Source organism: Hipposideros armiger, unplaced genomic scaffold, assembly GCF_001890085.2.
Source record: "Hipposideros armiger isolate ML-2016 unplaced genomic scaffold, ASM189008v1 scaffold_871, whole genome shotgun sequence".
Taxonomy (NCBI): domain Eukaryota; kingdom Metazoa; phylum Chordata; class Mammalia; order Chiroptera; family Hipposideridae; genus Hipposideros; species Hipposideros armiger.
In genome coordinates this window covers 118834-119912 of record NW_017732221.1, presented here as the reverse complement: position 1 = coordinate 119912, position 1079 = coordinate 118834, and the positions used below count along the sequence as shown (strand labels likewise).

At 34.9% G+C, this 1079-nt stretch overlaps 1 protein-coding gene across 1 annotated transcript in view; it reads right to left on the bottom strand.

Moving 5' to 3' along the window:
• Positions 1 to 919: 919 nt before the first annotated feature.
• The window catches only part of LOC109374887 (sodium channel protein type 9 subunit alpha-like), a 108105-nt gene continuing 107945 nt past the window's right edge, over positions 920 to 1079 (bottom strand). The window contains 1 exon segment of the mRNA XM_019629847.1: positions 920 to 972. Within this exon segment, the coding sequence (XP_019485392.1) occupies positions 920 to 972 (53 nt within the window).

The window sequence follows — 1079 nt, the reverse complement described above, 5'->3', positions numbered from 1 at the left end:
CTTTGGCCCTAGATTTAATTTCCTATGTACCTTAGGACCAATGTCTACATGTGATAATCTCCCTCATGGATGTTGTAAAATACATCACAATTAAAATTTTTTCTATATAGGAAGTTCTATCGTAACACCTCTTTTTGTCTTTTTCACATCTGTGTTTTTTAGTCTCTCTCTCTTTCTGTCTCTCATTCTTTACCCATACCTCGTCATCTCTAAAGTATGTTCACATCTCCTTACTTTTAACTAGCCAGAACAAAAAGTATGTTTAACTACTTATTATAGAAATATAATTTGTTCTTTTTAATTTAAAAAGCAAATGGATGAAATACCTTCTATATGTTTACTTTGATAAATCTAAATAAAACCACTTTATCCTTACATAACTCCATTTTTGCCTGCACATGAATAACTTGATAGGAGAAAGAGCCCATATTCCTGAAATAAACTTATGAAAAAAATGCACCATGGCCATTTCGTTTCGAGCCACTATCAATAAGAATTTCTTAAAAACTAGATTTACAATCCTCGGTAGGAGGATAACAGCTAAGCAAAATGAGTATGTGCTTGGTGAATTATAAACTCAGCATACTTTATTGGTTGATGCATAATATACCACAGTCATAGCATTTTAAGTAGAAAGTGACATCTGCCTCATTTTATAGATGATAGAGGTCCAAAAGGATAACTTGTACAAATGAGGAAAGTTAAGTGGCAAGAAAGCAAGTTGGCAAGAATCCCAGTTGAATGCACTTTCATTCATACTAGAGACAAGTCTGAGTTGAAAAGCTACCTTCCATTATGACTTGAAAGCTTGCCATACACATTTAAGGTGGACAGGTGATGCCGTACATACTGTGCCCAAGTCATTTTCTGCAGACATATACCATGGTCTTAAAAAGCCACCTGCACATCAGGAAGCACTTCACTGGGGGAAAATATCAACTTTGCTTCGTGCTAAAGGATGGCTACACCATACTGCATGAGCAAGCAGAAAAATGTGACAGAAGAGATTAAAAGTTGGGTCATTATTGGTATTTTTGGGCAGCACAGTCCAGTGTTAGGTTGTATAAATAATAGTAAAT